Source organism: Xylocopa sonorina, chromosome 2, assembly GCF_050948175.1.
Source record: "Xylocopa sonorina isolate GNS202 chromosome 2, iyXylSono1_principal, whole genome shotgun sequence".
Taxonomy (NCBI): domain Eukaryota; kingdom Metazoa; phylum Arthropoda; class Insecta; order Hymenoptera; family Apidae; genus Xylocopa; species Xylocopa sonorina.
In genome coordinates, this window is record NC_135194.1 from 11,675,205 (window position 1) to 11,698,713 (window position 23,509).

The 23,509-nt window shown below is 50.5% G+C and overlaps 2 protein-coding genes across 2 annotated transcripts in view; both read left to right on the forward strand.

Moving 5' to 3' along the window:
* The window catches only part of LOC143433281 (uncharacterized), a 52,550-nt gene extending 44,355 nt beyond the window's left edge, over positions 1 to 8,195 (forward strand). The window contains exon 3 of the mRNA XM_076910568.1: positions 739 to 8,195. Coding sequence (XP_076766683.1) covers positions 739 to 8,063 — 7,325 coding nt within the window. The 3' untranslated portion in view covers positions 8,064 to 8,195. The remainder of the gene's footprint in view (positions 1 to 738) is intronic.
* A 515-nt stretch (positions 8,196 to 8,710) lies between these two features.
* Positions 8,711 to 22,732, forward strand: LOC143433282 (uncharacterized). Its single transcript, XM_076910569.1, has 21 exons — positions 8,711 to 8,717; positions 8,761 to 11,409; positions 12,208 to 12,482; positions 12,608 to 12,955; positions 13,040 to 13,363; positions 13,447 to 13,791; positions 13,882 to 14,188; positions 14,275 to 14,915; positions 14,999 to 15,367; positions 15,480 to 16,295; positions 16,375 to 18,300; positions 18,388 to 18,674; positions 18,762 to 19,311; positions 19,452 to 19,736; positions 19,828 to 20,068; positions 20,155 to 20,498; positions 20,617 to 20,908; positions 21,034 to 21,348; positions 21,443 to 21,720; positions 21,834 to 22,241; positions 22,407 to 22,732. The coding sequence occupies exons 1-21, from the start codon at positions 8,711 to 8,713 to the stop codon at positions 22,440 to 22,442; spliced, it is 11,043 nt and encodes a 3,680-aa protein (XP_076766684.1). The 3' UTR covers positions 22,443 to 22,732.
* Positions 22,733 to 23,509: the final 777 nt, after the last annotated feature.

The window sequence follows — 23,509 nt, forward strand, 5'->3', positions numbered from 1 at the left end:
GTGTACGGCCTACGGCTATCTTTTTAACGCCTGTGCACCTTCTACTGTCGTTTTCGCGCGCGCGCACGATTCACGGACGCGGAACCGCGACGCCCCGGTTGCAGGTACCGGCCCCGTTTCCGGTCTAGCGCCGCACGGAACGGAACGGGACGGAACGGAACAGGCGATCCGTCGGGGCCACCGTGAACGTGCGACGATCGGAAACCGATACCCGTGGGGAGAGGGTAGAAACGGGGACGCAGCAGGTTCCTTCTCTCTTATAGGCTATTGTACCAACAGGATGACTCGCCCACTAAGATCGTCTGTCTCTTTTTTTTTCTGTTTCTGTTACTGCTCCCGCCTGCTCCTCGCCTTCAACTCTTCTCAACAACTGGATGCCGTCTGCCTCCAACGTCCGCCCGCCACTCCGTCTCTCCGACGACCCACATATTTTATCGAAAAACGAAAACACGAAATACGATAATACTTCCATACGAGACACCGATTAACCGATTGGCCTGACACCGATCAAATCGCGACCGTCGGACGACTCGGACGAATTTACCACACACGACTCGACTGGATCTCTGTCTATTTCTATTTTCTCTATCCCGAATGCGAACGAAACGGGAATGGAAATCTAATGATCTTGCGTGCTCCTCGCGCGGCGATTGTCCCCGGTCCTCGGGTGCCTCTGAACGATCCTGAACACTTCCCATGCTCGAAACACTCGTTCCATGCGCGGTGATCGACAACCAGGCGTGACCACGGTACTCCTGGTCTCGGCTAGACCTGGCAAATCCGTTCCCCCGGTCGGTCTGCTAACGAAAACCGCGCGAACCTTCGTGCAGGATGGCGCCAGCACTGAGTTCGCTACTCAGGTGCTTGGTACCACGCTGGACAACGGTCGTCTCTACGCGAGAATACTGGCCACGTCCAGCAGGGTGTTCTACGACAAAGAGCCCAGTCCTGACTCGGCAACCCCGTACGTGGTTTACCCCTCGAGGACGTCTGACGATGACTGGCAGTTGAAAGTGGCTCTGGATAACGCGCCTATCAAGGCGTTAGAGGATATTGGAAATGTGAAACAGGAGGAGGGCCAGGGAGGCGATTCTGATGGCCAAAATGAAAATGGAAAAGCTTCCTCGACGAAGCTGGATGAACTGTCCAGGGAAAATGATATATTTAGCAAAAGAGAGTTTGGTACGGATGGTCAGAGGTTCAAACCAGCGAAGGTTAGACCCGCGGATAATCTGCCTACGTACACTGTGAAGCACGAGTACGTGACGACCAATTTCGATACTCTTGAAGAGGATCAGCCGAAGAATTTCAGGCCCAGAGTGCCTAAGATCTTCAAACCTCAACCTAAGCCAACTGTGCAGAAGAGATTAGATCCAAAGCCTTTGGCGACTGTGACGTATCATGGCTTCGCGGAGTTTACTACTACCGTTGGTGAAACTGTCATCGTTTTCTCTCCAAGCACGTCACCAGCTCCTGTTGGTCGTCCAGCTACCACGATCAAGGGTGACGCGACTCTGAGGCCTGACGATGGGATCGCTGTAATAAAGATTCGACCAACCAGTGTGGTATCCGGTCCAGAGAAGACTAAAGAGCATCCAGGACGCAAGTCTGATCCGAACAGTGAAACAGGTGATCCTCTATTGGATGCCATTAACAGGGCGAACATTCAGCCAAGCGTCACTGAGAATTTCGAATCTGAACCGTCCACGACGTCCACGGAGCCTCTTCTTCTGGTACCAGACATCGAGACTGCCTCCTTGAAGCCCACAGGCCTTCTGAAGGTCGTCGATTCGACCACTTCTTCTGATGGTATCACTACTCATTATAAAAGTTTAATTTATGGCACCTATATTGGTACGAATTACGTTCAAACTATTCACACGTCATCGAACGTGTATTTCTTCCCTGACGAGGCAACCGCAACGTACGATACAGAAGATACCACCGTGGATTATGGTACTACAGTTGCTGAAGAGTCTGAAGGCGAACTGGATACCACGATGGAGATGACAACTGGTACCACGCCCAGAATAATCACCACGAGCGAGGAGTCTCTCCTGGAAATGAACGAACTAACCACGCCATTGAAAGGCACCACGGATAGCGTGTTAACGACATTGAAGGATATCCTGGAGAGCGCCAGAAGGGTTGTGCTTGGTACCACCGAATCCGTTTCAACTTTGGACGATGAAATTCCCAACGATATAGTGCCTGGCGATCCTCAAGGTCGCAGTATCAAGGTAGGCGGTTCGAATAACGAGCTGGGACACCAGGATCACAAGGGCCACGCGTTTGACGAGCAGGAAGAGAAAATTACATTGGCAACCAGGTTACTTCCTTCAACAGTGTACAAAACGTTCACTTATTTCACGACTTTCTTCATCCCCAATGGCGATCAGACTACGACGTCGATAAAATCGAGAGAGGTGGTCTCGTCAGAGGTGACTTATCTGACGGAGTTGATTCTGCCAAGCGAAACTGCGCCCTCGATCCTTCCTACGGCCGTGACAGAGCCCATGATGACCACGACCACGCCCAGTTTGCTGGTCACGGAAGTGGAGCAAAGTACTAAACAGGACGAGGAGATAGAGTTGATCTTCAAGACTCTGTACACGACGTACACGTACTTGACCACTTTCTTCCAGGAGAGCACTTCCAGCATCTCCAGTCGAGAGGTCGTCGAGACGAACGTGATCACTCAGACCGTTGGCCCCAACGGAGTATCCGCTGTGGTTGCTGGATTGTTCGAAACGGACGAGTCGTCTTCGATATTGCCCACAAAAATTTCAGACACCGTTCTGCCTTCCACTACGCCCATGCGCGAAGAGGGCACTGAGAAGTATCCAACAACGATGGAGCAAACTACGGAGGACACGTTGACCACGTTGCAGGAACAAGACACCACTACTGATCAAAATATCCCTACAGAGTCTGGAGTCACTAATAAAGTTTTCGAAGATGCCAAGGAAACCACGCCAGAAATTGAACCTAGCCCTACGCCAAGTTTGCCAGTTGAAGAAGTAAAGGAACAAATCAAGACGTATTACACGACGTACACGTACTTCACTACTATCTTCGTCGACGATGAGACGGAAATCGAGACGAGAACCGAAGTAGTCACGAATGTCGTTACTGAGAAGTTCCAGCCGACTGCTGTGGTGCCCGTAATTCAGGAGACCCAGCAACCAACCACGCCCAAAGCTGAGACTGCACCAACTAATAAACCAGCTGTTCCACCAGAAATATTGGCGTACTTAGAAGCTATTCAGAGACAGAAATCGCAGGAGGAAGCCCTTCTTCTGGCGAAGAAAGTGCAGCAGCAAGCATCGAGCAACGAGGCTGCAACCGTTCCTGAAGCTAAAGCGGAACCGACAACGGAGTATCCAAGTACTTTGGAGGATCAACCAACTACAGAGAATATGTTTCGTGGTTTCGAAGTGAACGCCCAGGTGACGCCCAATCCACCAGTCGAGGGTGAAGTTCTGGGATCCATGGTCACTGACGTGGTGTCCTCCTCCAGTTCCGGAGGCGGCACCGTGTTGGACGTGATGGACAAGAGGAACGCTGTGCCTGAAGATCAAGAGCTATCAGAGTCGAATCACCACGACGTGGAACCAGCGCCTACTCTTCTGCTTCAGACCAGTTACACCACTTTCACGTACTTCACGACGATGTACAAAGGTGACGAGTCAAACGTAGTCAGTCGTTTGGAAACCGTCACGAACGTGGTCACTGAGACCATACGACCAACTGCTGTGGTACCAGTTGAAACTAGCACTTTGCCAGTGACATACTTCACGACGTTCACCTATTGGACGACGTTCTATAAGGATGGCGATACTGTCACCACAAGTCGCGAAGAAACAGTCAGCAACGTTGTGACACCTGGAGTGACACCCACGCCTACAGTAGAGCTAGGAGTGCTCATGACGTATCGTCCATCGACGTCGAACGTCGAAGACAGCTTCGTCAGCGAGAAAGAATCCAAGATCACAGCTGATAACGAGGTGACACCGTCGGACGTGGCTCCTATTCAGAATTCGAAAATCGAGGAACTGGGATCTACGAGTTCTAAAGAGATCACCACATCCCCTACTACTGATCAGACTGTTTCAGAGTCCGTTTCAATTAACCCTGAACCAACCACGTATTACACCACTTACACTTACTTCACGACTTCCTACGTAGGCAATGAGACGATTTTGAATAGCAGGCTAGAGACTGTTACCAGCGTCTCCATTCCTGATGTTCCTGTCACTCGTCAAGCTGCAACTGGAAGAGCCATCGATGGTCCAATCTTTCAGCAAACCTTAGCAACAGAGGAGAAAACGATTACACCGTCGAAAACTACCGAGCTTCCGAAAACTGGTCTACTTTCGACGATCAGATCCAGCCAAGTTAACGACGGCACCACCACACATTATATGACTGACATTCATGGCACTTACATCGATGGGTTGTACGCTCAGATTAAAGAGAGCTCGACCAGAATCGAGGTACCACCGTTGCCATCGTCAGTGGCTACGCCAGTCCTGCCAACAGGCGTCCTGTCGATGAACAAAGGGAACATAATAGACGCTGATGGTGTCACCACGATCTATTTCACCACGAAACAGATCGGGACTCTGCTCGACGGACTCTACGCGAAGGTAATCGAGAGCACTTCGAGTACTAAGATAGACGAGGAGAGAAAAGCGACTATACCACCCACTCAGGGTCACAGAACTGGTCTGGTAAGACTGATCCAAGGTCAAATAGAGAATAACGGCACGACGACGTTCTACGAATCGAAAGTGATCGGTACCAACATCGAGGGTAGGTATGCCCAGATCATAGAGAGCACCTCAACTTTCTTGTCTTCGACTCCAACGATAAAGATCGCACCCACGACGACTTCGCCACCCACGAAACCCACGGAGATCCCAGAAATCTCACCTTCCCCTGCAGTGATACAATCCTCCCTGTCGGAGGACCCGACGACAGAGCCTCCTGACCAGGACGAAGATCTTGAGCAGAATGAAGAGAGCGAAGAGGAAGATGAAGAAGGGGAAGATGGGCAGAGTGTCAAGAAGAAATCCAGGCTGACTTTCTCCACTAGGAAGAGAACGTTCACTCCAGTGATCAGACCATTCGCGTCCAGAAACAGGCCCACGTTTAATCCAAAGCGAAAGGGTGCACAAGGTGCAACGACGATTACCAGAACGGATATAACACCTACGATAACTGCAACTTTGGCTGGAAAGGGCAATAGATTCGCTTCGTCCAGGGGTCGCGTCAGTTCGCCAATAGGTCCATACTCTTCGACGTTGTCGCCATCAGGGTCGAGAAGATTCCCTGGAAGACGAGGTTCTCCAAGCACAGCCAGTTCTTACTCCTCGACTCTGACAGGAAGCACCAGAGGCAGGGCTCAGCCCAGAATATCTCCATCGTCCGTGTTCCAAGGGAACAGACGTGGACCAACGTCGATCAGAGGCTCCTCGGCTAGAGCAGCGTCTCGTGGCTCGAGTTCCGTATTCCCTGGAGTGTCTACCAGGTACAGGTCGCCGATCAGGCCATCGTCCACTTTGTTGAGAGGTCAGGCAACGGCTAAACACGACGACCAAGAAAACGATGCCAATGAATTCACTACGACCACTTTGGTGACTGAAGAGACACCTTATACGGAGGATGCGGAGGACGGAGAAACTGTTACAGCGCCTCTTCAAACGACCACAGAGTCCCCAAGGAGGTCGACGAATCCTTTACTGAGGTTCCGCAGGCCAAACAGTCTGAGCACTTCTGGCAGAACTGGGACGACACCCAGGCCACCAACGACTACGAGAAGAAACGGCAATTTGAACAGAGCAACCACGCCAGCTGTTCCTAGAGTTAGTAATATTCGAAGCAATGGAAGGGGCAACACACCAATATCGACCAGGCCTCGACAGGGTAGCACAGGGTTATTTCCTCCTCGAGGACTATTTGGGAAGAAACAGGAACTACCCATAGAGGAGCAGATAGAGCCCAGCGAGGATCTGGAAGGTGAAGACGAGGAAAATTTTGAGGACGATGGTGTAGAAGAGATAGCTGACAACGATTACGATGGCTCTGAGCACGAAGACAGAACAGCGAACAGTAATCGTCGCTCTGGAAAGTCTACCAGACCAATCGTGCAGATCAGACCGAACAGGTTACGAAGGATACGCAGACAGGCGAGTCAATTGAGATCCTTGACCAGTAGATTCCGACGACCGGGTCAGACAGGTGCGCAAAAGGCTGAAGACAAGTCTGACGTGAATGAAAATATCTCGAGTAAAGAAGAGACGTCCAAGTCTAACTCGAAGCCTATTCCTCGTTACAGTAACACTCGAGGAAGGTCTCTGACAGCGTCTAGACCTGCGTCCAAGTCACAGAGCAATTCTGAGAAGACGTCAGCTGAATCGACGGAGTTAAGTCAAAGCAAGACCAGAAACAGGTCGAAAAACAGTAATAACAACGGCGAGAGAAGCACCACCTCTAGAATAAAACCTTCCCCAACTTCTAACAACGGTAGGTTCACTCTCAGAGAGAAAGACACGAGTTCCAGCAGATCGAACTATAAAAGACCAAGTTCTTCAGGAACCAGAACAAACGGTAGAACCTCGACTAGCTCAGAACGCGTGAGACCACCGCGATTGCGAAACGGATCGAACAAATCGACAGAGTCCACCGCCACAAGGCGTGTACCACCTTCTGGCCGCACTGCCACGAGGTCCTCCAGCAGGAATGGTAACAGAAGAGCATCGCAACCGACGAAAACCAGAGGTTCCCTCGAGGATATCAGAGAAGCGCCCACAGTGCATCCAGACTACGACGGGACGATCACAGTGACTCACTACGTGCCCACGGAGGTCACCATACCAGTGGTGAACAACGGCATCACGGAGCAGAGGAATATCATAACCGCCCAACCCAGCACCGAAGTCCTGGCTCCGTCTCAGTACAGCACCGTGACAGGTGGTGACGGCAGACAATTAGTGGTGATCGTTAGCGAGGTAACCGGTACCAATCCCCAAGGTCAGACCGAGGTAACCCGTTTCCTGCTCCACGAGACGCCCACTACCCGCGTCTCCCACACGTTAACCACCTTGGGTGGCCGCAGGGCCTCGCAGTCCGTGATCGTACCCACGACCGTCTACTCCGTGGAGAACGTGGTCTCCACAGTGCAACCGTCTCTACCCGGGAACGCACCTCTCGCGAACATTCTCCTCTCGCAACTGCTTCTCGGTCAATTAGGTCAGGCGAACCCGTTGCTGCAACAGCAGGGCACACCCTCCACGCAGTACAACACGCGCACCACCTCGTACGTCACCACGATCACGAAACAACAGAGCACGGTGATCCCGTTGACGTTTCGAGGGAAAGAGATACTCACCACCCTGGTGGACACCTCGACGGACGTGGTCACGGCGACAGAGTTCGTCACGGACACAGTGGTGGTGACACCAACGGCTGCGTTGCCAGCTGCGAATTTGAATTCCTTGTTGCTGCTCCTCCAGCAACCCCAAGCGCCGAAGAACACAAACCCCCTGTTGGATCCCCTGTTCGCAGCTGCTCCGTTTACCCAGAGCAATACCTTGCCTGGCGAGGTTGAGAGGAGGCACCAACCAGCTGATTCCGATTATAAACACGACAATCATGACTACTCGGGTGAGGAGGAGGAGGACGTTCAACAGTACCACAAACCGTCGAAGCCTAGAAACGGTCGGGGTAAATCGAACGATAAGAAAGAGGAGCCTGTCAGGGATGAGTCCAGCGTTGTGACCTTGTACGTTTCCGGGCGAAGGCCAGGGGAGTTCAGCACCGTTCTGAGCACCGTGAAAGTGAGCGACACGGCCGGCCCGTCACGAAGGCGAAGGGAAACAGGGGAGGACGCGGTCGTCGACGTTCGACCGTCGATCCCGCCGTCGTTGCACGCGGGACCGGACGAGGTCACCATTCTGGCGGGGAGCGAGGACTCGCTGGACGCGCACGCCCCGACACAGAGTCTCGAGAGCGTAGTGGGTGACGTCGGACGGCATATATCCACGTCCATCCACACCTAACCCTCGACACGCATCGCCAGATGATCCTAACCCCCTTTTCCACTCCCTTAACTATCATCACTCAAGCAATTAATATAAGTTCATCCTCGAACATCCATCGTGAGAAACCCACCTAGAGACCGAAGCTGACGACCTTTTCTCTGACTTCGTCCAAGCTGGTGACGCTCGCTCACTGGTTCGTTCATCGCGCGCGTTTTCTGCGCGCTACCCAGCGACCAAATACAGATCGATCACCTTTGTCGCTGATTTTTCACGTGTATCATATCGTTCGAAAGTCCTTCGCGATGGAAGAATCGCGAAAAGCTCGCAGCTTCGGTTGAATCGAGAATCCTCGTCGCTATCTCGACGTCCGTTTCACGTCCTGTTCGCTCTCCCATTCTTCGATACTCTCTCACTCCTCCTCTCTCTCTCTCTTTCTCTCTGATTCTCACCTCCCGTGGTCCTCCATCAAACGGTCCACCTATTAAACGCAGCCTCGAATCCGCCGCCGCCGCACGCGCGCCCACACGCGACGAAATCCACGCGACGCATGGTACTACTCTGTCTCTGGTCTCTGTCGAGGAACGGATCGGCGATTGCTGGGCCCAATCGCGCGGTCGATCGATAACACCCGGCTCTACTAAGTGCACGAAACAGAACGTATGAGGATGGGATGTGTCTGACACGATTTGTCTTGTTGTTTAACCTAACACTCGAGATGGCTCGAAACGTACCCACCCCACCCGCCTGTTACTCACCGGTTGCCCTAGCTGTAACTCACATACACGCGTAGAAACAAAAGTAAAAAAAGTAAAAAACCATACAAAGCCCATCCGACGAGGATCAGTGCGTGCACGCAAGCGAGAGAACGTCGCCTTTTCAGATGTTTACCCCGACGACTACTACCGATTAACGAGCGACGTCTCTAGCGAACGCGCGTGGCCGTCCAACGAGAACGTCCGAAGCTTCAACGAGAATGGCGACGACTACCTCGAGGAGACGCCCAGGAAACGCGTCAGAATCCGCGTGCCCGTTATCAGAAAGAACGGAAGGCAACACAAGCTGACGGTGGTCAGACGAAGGCCCGTTGCATCCAGGACAGAGGACCCTCCGTTGGTCGTGGCTAGCCACACGCCCAGAAGGATCGTGGTGACTCGCGTCAGGACTCTGGGCTTGGCCAATACCATTCGAAGTGACTTCGAGCCAGACGCCCTCAGGCCTGAGATCGGAAGGCACAAGGTGACCATCACCAGGCGTAGAAAAATAGGCTCGACCTTCGTTTCGCCTACGAGCAGCGAACGAAGAGGTAGGATCACCAGGAAAAAGTTGATCGCCGTTAGACCGGTACAGCCTAGCCCGACTTTCGCCATTATTACGACTGGTTTCTTCACTGCTCCGACCTCAGAGTACGAGGAGGAGTACTCTGAGATGGAGGAACGCGAAGAAGTGGAGGACAAAGGGGTTCCCAGTACGACGGTCACGCCTGAACTGGAGGAACCACCTAACGTAATCGACAGCAAGCCCCAAGAGCTCGAAACTGAAAGTACAACGGAAGAGATCGACTCGAAGTCGATAGAGGAAAGTTCTGTCAGTTCGCCGGTTATCATCACTGATAATTTCTTCTTCCCACCGTCCGATGACGAGTACGAAGAGTACGAGGAGGAGGAGTACGCGGACGCTACGACTGAAGCTCCCAAGGAAGAGTCTGAGAAAGAAGAAATACCAACCACGACGGAATCTACGAGAGTAGAAGAAGTTTCTGATAAGCAGGACATTTCAACAACGTCCGCAGCTACTGATGTAGCTGAAAAAGAGGAAACAACGCCAGAAAGTGACACTGTTAGTCAAACCACGATGGAATCGATTAATGAGAAGGAAGAAGATAAGTCTGCAGAGATTTTGACAACTGTGAAACCGATAGAGGATGAAGAAGTGGTGGTCACCACGCAAAGAAGCTCTGAAGAAACGTCAGAAGATGATGTTCCGACGACTAGTTATCCTGAAACCAAAGAAGATGAAAAGGAGGATGAAGAAGAACGCGTAACGACAGTCGAATCTGTAGAGACCACAGTACCTGTTGAAGAAACAACAGCGATCGATATACCTGAAGAAGAAATCGAGACCACGACACAGTTTAACAAGGAAATCGTACCAATTACTGAGAAAGAAGATGAATATACTAACACTGATCACCCTGCATCGTCCGTTGAAGTAGAATCCAATGAATCTTCCTCGAAAGAGGATGATCTCGAGGAGAACGTCGAACCCCACGTTACAACCGTTGCGACAGAACCTGAAGACACTTCATCAAAAGATACTAACGACTCTTTCGAAAAAGACATCGAATCAACCACCACGATAAGTGAAACGGAATCCAAAGAATCTTCGTTAGAAGATACGGAAGATTCCTCGGAGAAAGACAACGAATCCCAAGTCGCAGTGACAGAACTCGAACCCACAGACTCACCCCAAACCAACAACGAAAATTCCCCCGAGAAAGCCATCGAAACTCGCGTGACAGATGTTCAACCAGGCCCTGAAACCACCTCGACGAAATCTATCGAAGAGTCCGATGAAAAGACCCAATCCCCCGTTCCAATTACAACCACCAGCCTAACTCTCGAGACGGGTAGGTCGTTCCCAAATGCGACAGACATCGCCGTTCCCAAAGAGGAGTCCGCGATCACGATTAAACCTGAGGAGAAGGAAGAAATCCCCACAGTGCAACCGATCCGACCCACAACCGTGCCCGCAACGTCAACCGCGACGTCTCTCGTTGAGATATACCCCAGTTTCGCCAGTGTCCTACCCCTCGAGACGCTCGAAACGACGTCGCAGGACACCGTCGGCCTCAGTCGCTCGGAGGACTCCGAGATCCTAAGCGTGATACCCCTCGAAGTCGAGCACGCGACGAGTACCCCGGAGGTTCTCGAGGCGACGAGCAGCCTCGAGAGTGGGAAGGCGGCGACGTCGATCACGTCGATCGCGTCGCCCACCCCTGAGGAGATCGAGGCGGGCCTGGCCGACGATTTGTACCTGTCCCTCTCCAGGCCAGACTTCCCCGAGATCCTGCCGTCGAAACCTGTCCACGTGGGGCCTCACGAGACCGGGTCCGACACGCCTCAGCTAGAGCCGAGCACGAGCGTTTACTATACCGAGACGATGGTGACGTCGACGCGACTGAGAACGTACACGTACGTGGTGACGCAACTGAACGGACTGGAGACGAAAGTGACGTCGTCGACGACCGTCCGACCGAGAGTGACGACGCTTACGTTGACGGTGCCCGTCACGGTGACTGTCACTCCTACCGTGGAGTCGTCAGCGTACTCCGTTTCGTCTGTGTATAGCCCGGTGCCCGTTGTTGGTGAGTAGCTACTATTGGCTCTGCCAGAAGCCTTCTTCCACTGAACGATCGTCCACTGCTCCGGGAGTTTGGAATTGGAGAGTTTTGGAATTGCTCCGTGAATCGCATTCGAAGGCTGGGGTTGTTGACGATGAAGTAGAGCGTTGTTTGTTGGGAGCACTGGACGATCGATGTAAAAAGTAATGTTCTTCCTTAGACTAATATGATACTTCCTTTCGAGCTGGTTCGAGACTGTACAGACGCTCCTCCGAGTCTCACTTCGATTGGCTTACGGCGGTCTAAATTGTTTTCTGTACAATAGATACTCTGAGTGAACTGTACATACCTGTAAATGAATTCTGATTCTTGTACATATCTAGTCTCTATTCTCGTTCGTTTTTATTTCTATAGTCTATTCTGTATATTTTTGTTTCTCGAATGTCGAAAGTGTTTTAACAGTGTACAGTGACCGTTCGCGCGCGCACGCCTGGACAATTGCTGCCACCCAGTACATCTGTGGCGGGGAGCTAGATCGTTCAGGCGTGTTTGCGCGCGCATTTGTGAATTCTTTAAATTACTTCGCCTTCGTTTCAGATGTACATTGTTTCGCTCGTAACCGTTCGAACACTTCGGTTCACTTGCGATAATGGTAATTGGGACCATCTGAAAATGTCGATTTACAAAACGTATAAGCATCCTCGAATGGTTCTGAACGGTATACGATCTTACTCGTTAATTAGCCTACAAGTGTCTAAACGTGTGACGAGGCGAGAACGCAACGATGATTTGTCACGTTTCATCGTGGAATTGTAATGACAGGGGAGCACGAAGCGAAAGATGAGGAAGGTCGGAAGTTCAACTTGGCGACGCGCGTCATGTCGAACGGAGTCGAGGTGATCGTGGCGGGTCCGACGCCGGCGCTACGATGGGAGACCTCGATGCCGCAGCCTACGCTGACATTGTCTGACGCGGTTGTCATGATGCTTCCGCAAGATAAGCCGAACGAATTTGTCACGAAGACGTGTACGACCACGTTCACGTATCTCACCACCATCACGAAAGACGGGACCACTACCGTGTCCACGGAGCAACAGGTATAACTACGATATCGACGACAAAAATTAGCAATTTCGAATTGACATTTCGCGTTTATTCGCGTGAGATTCGATTAAGAATGAGACCTCGCGACGAATGAAAATTAATCTACAATTTGCTGAAGGTGATAGCCAATACTGCGACAGAGGAGCGCCACCGGAAGCCAGGATCGGAGACCGCCGCGGTAACATTAGAAGCATCGCCTACGTTACGCACTGAGGTCTTCAAAACCACGTACACCTACCTAACACTAAACACTGATCATTCGAACGTGAACGACGCTTTGGAAAGTAGCACGAAGGTGATCACGAACACTGTAACCGCTCCTCAGCATTACCTGCACACGATTCTGGAGCCATCGGAGGCCCCGCAACCGGAAACGAACACGTACCTCAGTACCAGGTTGCTGGAGAAGACTTTCATGGAGGATGGACGCACCAGAATAGAAACCACCAGCGATACAGTAACCCAGGTTCGTGGTCGATGATGAACGACGCGGGCAAGTGAATCTCTGCGCCGCTAAATGGGATTTTAAATGACACCGTTTCCATTTCAGCTGATAATAACAGAGTCTGCACCGCCTCCGCGTCCGACCAGCGTTACGACCACGTTAACTGCGCTGGATAGCACGGAAGAAAGCATGTCAGACATCATGAAGACGTACTACATCACTTATACTTATTACAATACCTTCTTGGAGAAAGGTAATACGGTTGTACGAACGAACGTCGCGACGTCCACTGACGTGGTTCTGGAGAAAGTGCCTATCAAGAAAACGACCACGAAAACGGCTACGGTTAATCCCACTCCGGAACCCATTCAGATTTTCGCCACGAAGACGTATCTGACCACGTTTACTTATTTCACAACGTTACTTCAGGTACCTTGATTAATTTAAACCATTGTAAATTAAATCTTATACGTTGCACTCGATGGAAAATTATTTCGTGTAAAAATTTCCAGGCTGGACCAGACGGCGAAACTTCCACCACAGTTTCTTCGAGGTCGCACATCGTGGAGAACGTGGTCACAGAGTCCATAGCGCCCAGTTTACTTAACGCTGGGTACATGAATTTACTGACTACAGCGCATCATTCTGATCCGGTTAAAAACGTGGTTACTGGTTCAACGATCATCTTCTTCGACGAGGACGACCAGATCGATTCTACGACCAGCTCCAGTTTCCAGGAAGCGACCTCCACGGTGGAGGTGCAGAACGACGAGGCGATCTCTGCGAGCTTGGCATCCAGCGAGCCGTCACCAGTCGTCAAAGAACCGATTTTAAAACCTTCTGAACAAATCAGCCAAGTAATTAGAACTTACCTTTCATTAGTACTATAAATAGTTAAGTTCTTGAAATATTTCATACTATATGTTATAATTTTATTATAACCGCAGGAGAATAACGCGACTGTTTCCACCGAGTCTGTACAGAACAAGAAGCCTGCCAGTCAAAACACGAGCGATCTTCAAGTAAGCAATCTTCTAAATCTGGGATCGTTGGGAATCAATAGTCTGTCGGCTCTGAGACCAGTAATTACCGCTGTGGCTGGTCTTCTGCAAGGGAAGACAACTGCGACGCGTCGAAACGATTCGATCCCGCAAGCAGAGGCGCAGGAAGTGACCACGCAAAGATCACCCATCTATATACCTGTTACTGATTTCGCTGACGGAGATATGATACCCCTTGAAAGTCAAAATATAGGTAAAGTTTCTGTGAAGCCAGAAGATTAATATTTATCGTTTAGTGATTCACTGTTTCAATCGACGGTACAATTGTTCTTCTTCAAGGTGCTCATCTGGCGAACCTCAACCATAACTACATCCCCGAAACGCGGCACAAAGTGGCGTCCAGCTTGGCAGACGGAATCCCAATCTCCCCAGGCGAAGTGATCACCGCGAACAGTGACGTGATCATTGGAAAACCGGGAAAAATGGCACCAAGATTGCCTCAGACATTTTTAAAAGACAATGTAAACATTGGCATAAAACCACCGCCGCAGCCAGTTCCCAATATTCCAGTTCATCCCGTGTTGGAGGTGCTGGAGAACGATCGAGACGACTCGCAACCACAGCAGACCCTCCAAGGCCACAAAGGACCACAGATACAGATATATCCAGCGCAGCAGGTTTACGAGGAACACTTGAAGATACCAATCTCCATGCCTGTCGACTCGAAGCCACAGTTGATACCAAAACAACCCCAGAAACTGCTCCCCGTTCAATCGTCACCACCGAAGAGGATGGGTTCGAAGCAGGACGTGATGAAGAACGAACCTATACTGAAACCACCAGACAGACCTAACGTGGAGCAGTACGCGAATCCTAATTTGAACCTGAAGGAACCGGAATGGAGTCCTGAGAAGCCTAGGAGGCCGTGGAGCGCGAAGGACCCTCTGAAGCTTCCTCCACCCCATCCGCAATTTGATCAGGTACAGCTTGCATTTGATTCGATGTGGTATTAAAACATTTGAGGGATTTCAAAGATCCTTGAACGCTATCGAAAATATTATAGAAGATCGACTCGGGAAAAGCACCGATAGGAAAACCATGGCTGTCCGAAGAACAGAAGCGACCGCCGTGGTCCCAGAAAGACCCTTTGCTCCCCGATCCTCACGTTATCATGCAAAATCCAGAACCCAAACCGCGACCAGCAGAGCCCATAGTTCATCAAGTGCCTCACGTGATCGACAGATCGACAGGTCAGCCTTTGCTGGTCAATATCCAGCCCAGTCAGGTGACGAACGTGGTCATTCCTCAGGGTGGTACACAGGCGCTGATCTTTGGTGACACCAGCGAACCGCACATCAGTGGACAGTACTTCGACGATCCCTCGCCCTATCCAGAATCAGAAGTTGGTCTGGGATTCCTTGGAATACAGAAGGTTAGTTACTCGACTTGCAATTAATTGTAAATGGTTTAAGGTAATGTATAACAATTCTTTTCGTTAATTTATTTAGAATACGAAATAAAAATTGTTACTATTCTGCGCGCAGGTAGAAAATCTGCCGCAGTATTCCAACGGGAAGGATCCAGTGGACTACATGGTTCCACCATCGCCACCGGTTAATTTTAAGCCTCACCCCGAGAAGCACCCCTCCAATCGTCCACAGTCTATCCCTCTATCACCAGGCCGTTTCGAGTACGCGAAACCGTTGGAGATGTTAGAGGCGCCCATAATCAGGCCAGAAAAGAAACCGTCGGATGTGCATTTCATCAAACACCCGGACAATTCGGGAGCCATAGGCGGTCAGGGTCACCTGCACACCGAGATCTTAGTCGACCATCGACCAGAGTCAATAAATATTCGTCCGCAGAGCGTCCCACATCCTGCGATCCACCCTCACACGCACCCCAATAATCACATACCGCCACGAGGGCAGTATCCTAAGATTCCAAAACCTGGTGACTCGAGCATACCACCGAGAAGAACGGAAATACCGAATCAGCAAGATAATCCGTATCAATACTTGCTTGTAGCCAAGCCAGACTCAGGGAACGACATCCTTTTGAATTCTAATTGGAAGCCTGACAAGAAACCACCCCCGCGGATTCTGATGAACAACAGATTGAGACCTCGCCCGCCATTGAAATCGACGACCAGTCGTCCGATTTACGTGGAGCGACCGAATAACAGGAAACCAATTTATAACGGGCCTCAGAGGCCCCAGAACACGTTCGTGCTCCCGCATCGGCCGATGGCCAACCCTCAGATCCATCACGAACCTCCAAGGATGACCACTTCGACGCCTGGGGACGTGGTTAAGGATGTATCGACCGAGAGGCAGCCTTCTTTCGGGCCTCCTTTCCAGGTAATCGAAACTCTGAAGTATTTTATCGAATAAAACGGAACAAAGTGATAGACTATTCTAATTCCACGTTCTTTTGCAGATCGATTTTCAGGATAGACCACCGCACTTTTATATTGAGAATAGACCGACGAACGTGGGTCATATCAGGCCCCAAACGGAGAGGACAGTGGAACACGTGCCCACTGGAGCTATGGAGTACCACAATCCATCGGATCCGAAAATAAAACAGGAAGAGAAGCCTGTCACAGCCAGGCCTGTGAACAGTCAGGTTCAGAACTTCAATCAGGTGCCGTCCAATCAAAAAGGACAGCAAGAGACTTGGCAGAGCGGCACGCAAACGGAGAAGACCATGGATTCTCACACTGACGCCTCCGAGGCTGTAAATTATCACGATCAGATAAGCGATATGCAAAAGCACGACAAATCGAAAGAGGACACGTCGATTGTTAACCAAAGGAGGAACACGACTGGTAACACGGTGATGGGCAAACCAATCGAAGAAATGGACTACCAGAAGGATGAGAAGGAGAAACCGATCTGGATAGGCCCAGGAGCTCCATTCACCCTTAAAAACGATGGCGCGCCAGTTCAGATACCTCATGGGCAAAATTATTACAACATTAAGCCTCACGAAATGCCAATAGTTCAAGGGAAACCATTTGACGTGTACACTGGCAACGAGAATACGTATGGCTACAAATGGGGCGAAAATAAGTCTGAATATGAGATCGTGCAAAGTGTACCATCGACTTACCACGGTAACAAAATGTCTCCAATGAGTCACACGAATCAGCAGAAGAAACAGACCCACGAACAGGATATCACCATGCACCTGAAGCCACCAGCAATAGTTCCTCAAACGGTACCCGAATCAGGCAAGCCTAACAGACCGTATCCAAGACTGCCAGGAGGAAATAAAATGGAACCCAGACCTGTATTGTACCCCAGACCTGATAATATGGGCCAAACCACTGACATGAAAATGAGTGGTCAAATGAAACCATCGAACGAAGGCAAACCAGGGAGCCTGGAATCATTCGCGAACAACAGTATGACACCCCCAAGCAGATTGAATCAGAGCATCTTGCTGGGAGGTTTCGTGGACTTAAACTGGAGCCAACGACCAGACAATCACATGATTTATACCAATAACAGCGGAATGATGTGGAATCAGTTGAAGAACACTTCTGTTACTCATCAATTTGAAAACCAGTATGGTCAAACCAGTAGCGAGACTGTGCAATTAGGCATGGACAATAATCGTCCCAAGGTGACGCAACAGGGCCACGGAATGGGAACGAGAATTCACCCAGAGTATCCTCACATCATCGTCAAACCTAAACCTCAAGTACCCGGAACAATTACTATTTCCTCGGGCAACAGCAAGTCTGAAACTCCGCCAAATCAGTTCTCCATGCCAGTGGAAGCCATGGGCGAAGAGGTGGACAGTAAAACGCAAACGGAACGACCACCCAGCATGCTGGTCACGATGAACAACATCGGTGAGAAGAATAACAACGACGAGAAGCTGGATAATTCTTATCAGACAAATTTCGCAGCCTCAGACGCGAACAAGGGCGATTCCATGGAACCTCATGAGAGCAAAGTTAAAGTGAGACCCATTGAAACGTCCACCGTGGATATGATGAACAGCATGGAGGGCATGGGTGTACCATCCAGAGAAATGAAGCCTCCACCATTGAGACCCGTAGTCGGAATAAATCAGTCGAATAAAGACAAAGAAGAGGACCTTAAACCACCCCCTATTCCATCGAGAGATGTCGTTGGTTTATCACCTCCGCCTGTTGATATCACTACCACTAGTGGTCCCATGGATGACAATAGATTTCCGTTTGGTACTGCCAACGAATCTGGATTGAAACCACCGCCTAAATATATTCCTCTGAAGGAGTCCACGGTTGCACCTTTACCCAGCGTCTCCATGGTACCACCTAGTCCAAGGCCTTCTTTAACCAGGCCTTTCATCATGGAACTGCTCTCTCAGGTGAATATATTCCTCGTACAGTTTGCGTATATGTTTTAAGTTACTCTAAGTACACGCTGCTATCGATTGGTTGTTTATATCTTTCAGGATATGGTGCCTCCACCCCCAGCGACGGAAACCACTCGACCCCTCGAGATAGCCACGGTGAGACCAGCGGTGGCGGTGTCCGGCTCGATCCAAATCGCGACAGCTGTCGCAACGTCTCACATACCAGTGATACACGACATGGAATCGAAGATACCGATCATACACGGCACTGTCGATCTTCCAGTAGTCGTGGACGTGCCTGAGATTCTCAGGCCAATCGAGACGAGGAAGACTGAACACGTTAGCATCTACACTGTGCGGCCATTCGATACGAGGCCTGTATCAAGGTACACGAATTGTACTATTTATTTTCGCTCGACAGTATCTTTAATGGCGTTCGTAATCCTCGAGATTTTCGTACGAAAAAATTGCAGACTATCCGTGCAACCAACCGCGATGCTGTCAACGAATATAGTGATCCCAACGAAAGCGAGACCACACCATCCGGACTACATTCAACCAAGCAGGTCGACGTCGACGTCTCGACACGTGGAACCGACACGATTCCCCAATCAGGACGTTCCTCTGAACCCTGTGAAGCGTCCAGAGCATCCTGTGTTTCTGGAATCGAGTTACGATAATATTCCACCGTCGACGAAAGTCGAGGCCACGGACAGCTTGACCCACGTGGTGGCCACGAGCCAGAGGAAGGAACCGCGGCCCACGATGACCAAGAGCGACGCCACGAAGGTGGTCGTTTCATCGGCGACGGAGCACAAACGGAAGAACGAGACGGCTGCGAAGGAACTGCCCAGCGTGGTGACCAGGGTTGACAGCTCGATAACGAAGGTAACGAGCACGCTGTTAGGGAATATCGACAGGAGGAACGAGTCGACGATCAAGATAACGAAGGACGTCACCAGTGTGACACGTGGGGCTGTTAATGGGACGACAACGACGACTATGCATATGAAACCGAAAGAGGTGAGCTCTCTCTCGATATACTAACGAATATAATATAAACTGCTGTTATATTCGCTGGATTTTCTACAGAAATTTGTTGAGATTAGATTAGAGAAATTGCTCGTTCCTCGATTTCGGTGTTGTAATCGTTTCTCGCGCAGGTGACACGATTCCAGACGTCGACGGTGACCAGAACGGAAACGTCAGTATTAGGTTCTCCGCCTACCACGCGAACATTGCTTCTCACCCACACGATGACGTCGACCACTGTGGAGACCGTGACGGAAACGTTGCTGCGACCGACTAGCGTGATCTCCACTGTTACGTCGACAATTTTGCAATCTGTGGTCACCAGACTGCCACCGCCTCAGGACAACGTGGTCGACAACGATTCCATTTTAGTGGTGGTCAGCGATCAGAAACCACCAGCGTCTGACGCGGAAGCTGTAAACGTGAGGATTGAATTTCGACATCAAAACCATATACGATTCACAGCAGTGAGGGATGTGTATTAAAATGTACATTTTTTTCTTCAAGGTGGAGGCTGAATATGGTGATATTACGAGGGACGACCAACCTATTATTACAAACGAGGTTCACAGAGTCCTGGCTGGCGAAGTTCTTGGGGCACCTGTGGTGTCCCTTCAACCAGTTGTCAATCAGTGCACACCGGAGTGCAGAGCTTCCAGAGCTGAGATTTGCACGGAAGCTGGTGGTGAAATGAGATGCGTGTGTCGTCCAGGTTTTGCCAGGATGTTCCCCGACAGACCATGCAAACGTGAGTCATCGACACGTGAATATTCCTAACGGCGAATTAAAGATATATATATTAATCGAGTTAATTTATTCGACACGAAATCGTAGCTACCTATACGTACACGTTACGAGTTGGCTTGGATCGCATTGGACAGGAGCCAGTGTTTTACGAAGCCAGCTTGAACGACTCGAGTTCGACGGTGTTCAGAAGACTGCTAGGCCCTACCAAGGACGCCCTAGACAGAACTCTGATGCAGAGCGATCTCAGAGACGTCTACAGAGGGCTGAACATAGCTGGCTTCTCGCCTGATCCAACGAAAGTGGAGTTCCACGTCCAGCTGAGCGACAACGCGAACGAGACGAGGCTGAAGGAGGTCCTTCGTAAATACCTGATCGGAAGCAATTACAGTTTAGGCGGTACTGAGGTTTATGCTTCGAAGAATCTTAATTTGGTAACTATTTTGTTTCTCTGGAAAAGAACAGAGGAACATGTTTTTTGAATTTTCTTTCTAAATATCATCGTTCGATCAATTTCGATCAAAGGGTGATTAACAAATTATTGCTGCACAGATCGACGCGGTGGATTTCGACGAGTGCGCGACAGAAGAGGGTGGACCGCACCACGATTGCTCGCCCAACGCGGCCTGTTTCAATTTGAGGGGTTCGTATCAGTGCTCTTGCAAAGAGGGATGGGCGGATTTGTCCGAGAATCCCGCGTATCCTGGCAGACACTGTTCTCAAGCGCCGTTAGGCTGTCCTAGCTGCAATAACAAAGGACACTGCGTGACGAACACCAACGGTCAGGAAGTCTGCGAGTGCTTCCCTTGGCACAGTGGTCAGAGATGTCAAGTGAATCTCAAAGGTAAATTTGTCTAATTGATTTCGCACTATTCTGACTCTTAAAAATTGTCTGACACCTAAAACTATTTCGTGCAACGTCTGAAATTCGAACGCCACCGTTGACACTGATCATAAATCTGTCCACAGTGCTACTGATAGCTCTGGTTACGACTGGCGCGATATTGCTGGGCCTTCTGGCGGTTTGCGTGGGCATGGCTTGTTTCCGTCAGCCGGGTCGGAAGCGTAGGACAGGCGACAGAAGGGCCATGATTCCAGGAACAGGCGGGGATACGAGTAGCGAGGGTAGCGTGACAGATCTGGCGATCCCTCACCACGTGCCGCACGTTTTGCCGCCACCCCCGCAGATGATAGCGCCGTTGCCGCCTAGCAAGAGGCCCATCAGGAAGATCAGCGCGAAACCCAGACATCCACCGAGGAAAACCACCATGATACCTGCATCAGGTTTGTCTCACTGCCAGAAATTAGTCACCTCGACAATTTCGAAAGAAATATTATTTTTCTTTTTTTTATATTTTTGCTTCTGCAATCGATGCAGTGCCGGTGAACGACGAGCAGAGGGATCGTTCGTTGACAGTGATGATACCGCGCGCGAAGTATCGATCGGCACCCCAGTCTCCTCAGAACTACAAGTCCGGCATGAGCACCTTCTCGACGGAGGAGCACAAGCTGTTGAACTACCTCGACAACGGCACGCATAACGCCGGAAACAGGAAGCAGAGTATATCCAGCGCGAAGGATTGCAAGGAGGCTGACGTGCAGATCGTTCGAACGCAGAGCACACCTGCTGGCGCCCTCGTCAGCGCTGGTTTTCAGGTATCTTCGAACCCCGTTTTGTCATTCGAGAATTAATCTACATTAACGTCTCTCTTGTTCAACCCTTTGATTTTTTGAATCTCATTGAAACCATGTTATTCATCTTTTTCCAGGTGTCCGCGACGGTAACTCGACCGATGGACGCCGAATCGACGCTGGCTCGCTCCTGCGGCGAGACCACAGTGGAGACAGCCACGAAAGTGTTGCGAACGGGTGACCTACAAGCGGACCAATGCTCCACGTTGGCGCGTTCCTGCGGCGAGACGACCATCCAAGCGCCGACGAAGCTGCTGAGGCTCGACTTAGGCGAGTCTGGCTCGACCCTGGCCAGATCCTGCGGGGAAACGACCATCCAACCCCCGACCAAAGTCGCCGACGGCAGAAGGAACAGCGTTAAGGACGCCAGAGACAACAGAGACACCAGAGACAGCGCCAGCGAGGGGCACACAATGGCCGAGAGGGATCTGGGAAGCACGCTCAGACTTCCGGCCCAGCATCCGCCCCTTTATAGCCCGGACAGGGTGAGTTACCAGCGAAATTCGAGATCCACGTGAAATGCTCTCGTCTCGATCGCGTTCTCCATTGTTCTTACTCGTTTCGTCGCACGTGGACAGACTTTGTTGCTCTGTAATTGGATATTCGTGATTCTCGACGCGTGAGCAATGTTCGTTTGGTTGTTCTTTCAGACCAGCGATCGAGAATCGAACTTCGACTCCCTTTAGACAGCGAAGATCGTACAAGTGACAGTGGAAATCCGGTCGACGGAGGCTCGTGGACGAAACCGCTGGACGGTGCCCTCCACAGGTTCGCAGAGCGAAAGAATATCAGGAGAAACGAATTTGTTCATCGACCATGCTTTAATCGACGGATATCGAGATATATCCCGCGATTATTTAAAATGAAAAGAGAAGATCAGGAACGTAATACCGTTAATCTTCCTATTGGGAAGCTTCGATCGTCTATTTTATTAAATTAAAACGATTATTTATTGAAAGGAAAGCGTCTCGGATAAAAAGAACCAAAGTAAGAAAGAAAAAAAGGCAATTTGGACCACGGTGGCGTATGGATTCTCGTGCTCGCGGAGAAACGCTTTCCTCTATTTATTTAATATACTCGTTCAACGATTTTGGATACGTAGACACGTCTCAGAGAGCGGTCTCTTTGCCGTCGACGGGATTCGAGGATCAATTCTATGTTCGATCGAACGCGATGAGGCTTTGTCAGATTCAAAGAGACGCGCTGGTTACTTCATCCCCGTGCCAAAATACAACCAATGAATGGGAAGGCTCCCTTTCCGACTGTCGTTTTCACGTTTTACCTTTTTCCTTTTTACTCTCTTCTTCCTCTCTTCAACTGGTCGCGCCAAGCACTCGTGCGCGTCGTTGCGAAAGTTCGATTATCGTCGAGAGTCTTATCGCTGTCATTAAAACAGATGCGTCGAATTTTTCCAATCCAGTCGTTGGAAGAATCAAAGATCGATGACTCTCGATCGCGTAGTCGAATATTTTGGCAAGTGTTCCGCAGACTGTGCTTGGCAAACGCTGCACGCGAATGGACGCGTGACTTAACACAGTGTCATAAGTCGTGCGAACGGCGCCGATCGCCGCGGTGGGCGGAAATTATTATTAATTGTTGTTATTGTTTGTTTGTTTAGTCTATTCTCTAGGCGGGTCGTGTCATGTTGCCCGGCTTCGTCAACTCGCGAATCGGTGCGTCGCGACGCGGTGGATCCGCGACACGAGCCAGGCTCAGCGATGAAGTTTCGCGATGCGAACTGAGTTCTTTCGAG

Bases quoted from the DNA above. Each gene is read 5' to 3' on its own strand.
- LOC143433282 (XM_076910569.1), top strand. The intron at 18,301-18,387 runs GTGAATATATTC...TATATCTTTCAG, and splicing joins TCATGGAACTGCTCTCTCAG to GATATGGTGCCTCCACCCCC. The intron at 19,312-19,451 runs GTGAGCTCTCTC...TTTCTCGCGCAG, and splicing joins TGCATATGAAACCGAAAGAG to GTGACACGATTCCAGACGTC.